The sequence below is a fragment of the Coregonus lavaretus genome (genome assembly GCF_964263955.1).
Source record: "Coregonus lavaretus genome assembly, contig: HAP1_SCAFFOLD_6175, whole genome shotgun sequence".
NCBI lineage: Eukaryota > Metazoa > Chordata > Actinopteri > Salmoniformes > Salmonidae > Coregonus > Coregonus lavaretus.
Window position 1 is genome coordinate 1 of NW_028166615.1, and position 2,500 is coordinate 2,500.

Consider the following 2,500-nt stretch of genomic DNA (forward strand, 5'->3'; position numbering starts at 1 on the left):
AGTGTTCGACTCATGGTTGACTCAGAAGGAGGAGTTGGTTCTGTCCATCCAGACCAGTGGCATCAAGGAGCAGAGTGACAAGGTGGCCAGCCTGAGAAGACTAGCGGTGAGTGACAGCTCCTTTAGCCAATCACCTTAGGAAGCTAGCGGTGAGGGCGGGCCTTAGACAAACCTGAGCCAATGACCTCAGGAAGCTTGTGGTGAGTGGCAGCTCCCTTAGCCAATGACTTCAGGAGGTTAGCGGTTAGTGACAAAACAGAAACTTTTGAATATGTCAACTAGCCAGGTTCCCTTGATAAAGGTTAAACAGAAACATTGGTAGGCTGTTTTATTTAAATCAATAAATGTATATGTGTGTATGTGTGTGTGTGTCTCAGACGGTGAAGGGTGACCTGGAGATGAAGAGACCGACCATGGACAAGTTGTGTTCTCTGTGTCAGGACCTCGTCTCCTCAGTGAAGAACAAGGAGGTGGCTCATAAGCTGGAGGCCAGGCTGGAGAGCTTCGCCCAACGCTGGGACAAACTGGTGCAGAGCCTGGAGAGGAGCAGCTCACAGGTACCTAAACTCTCTACATATCTCACAGGTACCTAACCTCTCTATAGATCTGGCTTTCTCTTTCTATCTGTTCAATTCAATTTGCTTTATTGGCATGACGTAACAATGTACATATTGCCAAAGCTTACTTTGGATATTTACTCTATTAACATAATTCAAATATCTCTCTCTCTCTCACTACCACTCTCTCTCTCTCTCTCTCTCTCTCTCTCTCTCTCTCTCTCTCTCTCTCTCTCTCTCTCTCTCTCTCTCTCTCTCTCTCTCTCTCTCACTCCCCCCTCCCCCCCCTCTCTCTCTCTCTCTCTCTCTCTCTCTCTCACTACCACTCTCTCTCTCTCTCTCTCTCTCACTCCCCCTCTCTCTCTCTCTCTCTCTCTCTCTCTCGCTCTCTTTCTCTCTCTCTCTCTCTCGCTCTCTTTCTCTCTCTCCCTCTCTCTCTCGCTCTCTTTCTCTCTCTCTCTCTCTCTCTCCCCCTCTCTCTCTCGCTCCCCCTCTCTCCTCTCTCTCTCTCTCTCTCTCCAACTATCTATTTCCCCCTTTCTGTCTCTCTCTCAAACTCCACTCTCCATGTCTCTCTTTCTCTCCACCTCTTTCAATTTCTCTCCCCTACAATTTTTTCTGCCTCTCAATTACTCCTCTCCTCTCCTCTCCTCTCCTCTCCTCTCCTCTCCTCTCCTCTCCTCTCCTCTCCTCTCCTCTCCTCTCCTCTCCTCTCCTCTCCTCTCCTCTCCTCTCCTCTCCTGTGTTCTCCCTTGTTTCAGGCCCATTATAATCATATTATTTGACTCTGGTTGTAGTGTGGTGTCTTCATTAGCACAGTGTTAATCATCAGCCACCAGTGTGTGTGTGTGTGTGTGCGTGTGTGCGTGTGTGTGTGTGTTCATGAGCCCAGTGTTAATTATCAACCCCCTCTAGCATCCATCAGCTGTCAGCCAGCTGCTATCTCACATCTCACAGTCGCCATGGCAGCACGACACTCCAATATCACTGTTTGACCAATCTATTAGCCTGTCTGTCATACATCTATTTTGTCCCTGACCATAATGTGTGAGGGCATATTCATATTCAACAAACCAGACCTAGGTTCAAATACTATTTGAAATCATTTAAAATACTTTATCTGTGCTTGATTGGGCTTGTCTGGCCTTCTGGATCCTTAGAATAGTCCCCAAACGGCAAACTTCACCCATCCGGGACCCATCCAGGCTATAGCAAACACTGGACATTCATGAGAGATACCAAATAGCATTTGAACACAGGACTGCAACACACTTTGGTCATGTACAATGGAATTAAAGATGCACTCCATGATCTTAAGCACAACAAATTCTAAACACATAGTTTGAATTGGATTTGTAACATATCATACGAATTGCACAAAAAAAAGCTGATTGCAGGACGTGACATATCATACGAAATGGATGACGTGGTATACAATTAGATGACGTAGTACACAATTTGATGACGTAGTACACAATTTGATGACGTAGTATACAATTTGATGACATAGAACACAATATGATGACGTAGTACACAATTTGATGATGTAGTATACAATTTGATGACGTAGTACACAGTTTGATTAAGTAGTACAACATTTGATGATGTAGTACACAATTTGATGACTGTGACGAGGTGTGAATGAAGGAGTCAGGCGCAGGAGGTAAAATACCGAAGTCCAGAGTTTATTCCGTTTACATCAATCAAACGCCCAAAGCGTCAAACAAAACTATTACAAGGGAAAACATCCACCTTGGCATAAACACAGTGAATAGTAGCTCAACCGAGCTACACGCTCTCACAACAAACAATCACTCTCAAAGACAAGGGGAACAGAGGGAACACTTATACACATACTAATTAGGGGAATGAGCACCAGGTGTGTGTGATTGACAAGACAAGACATGACAAGTGGAGTGATGAGAATGGGATCGGCAGTAGCT

At 45.2% G+C, this 2,500-nt stretch overlaps 1 protein-coding gene across 1 annotated transcript in view; it reads left to right on the forward strand.

Moving 5' to 3' along the window:
• Window positions 1-377: 377 nt before the first annotated feature.
• LOC311114506 (dystrophin-like) overlaps window positions 378-2,500 on the forward strand; it is a gene marked incomplete at both ends in the record, with an annotated part of 32,260 nt that continues 30,137 nt past the window's right edge. The window contains one exon of the mRNA XM_084189748.1: window positions 378-557. Coding sequence (XP_084045874.1) covers window positions 378-557 — 180 coding nt within the window. The remainder of the gene's footprint in view (window positions 558-2,500) is intronic.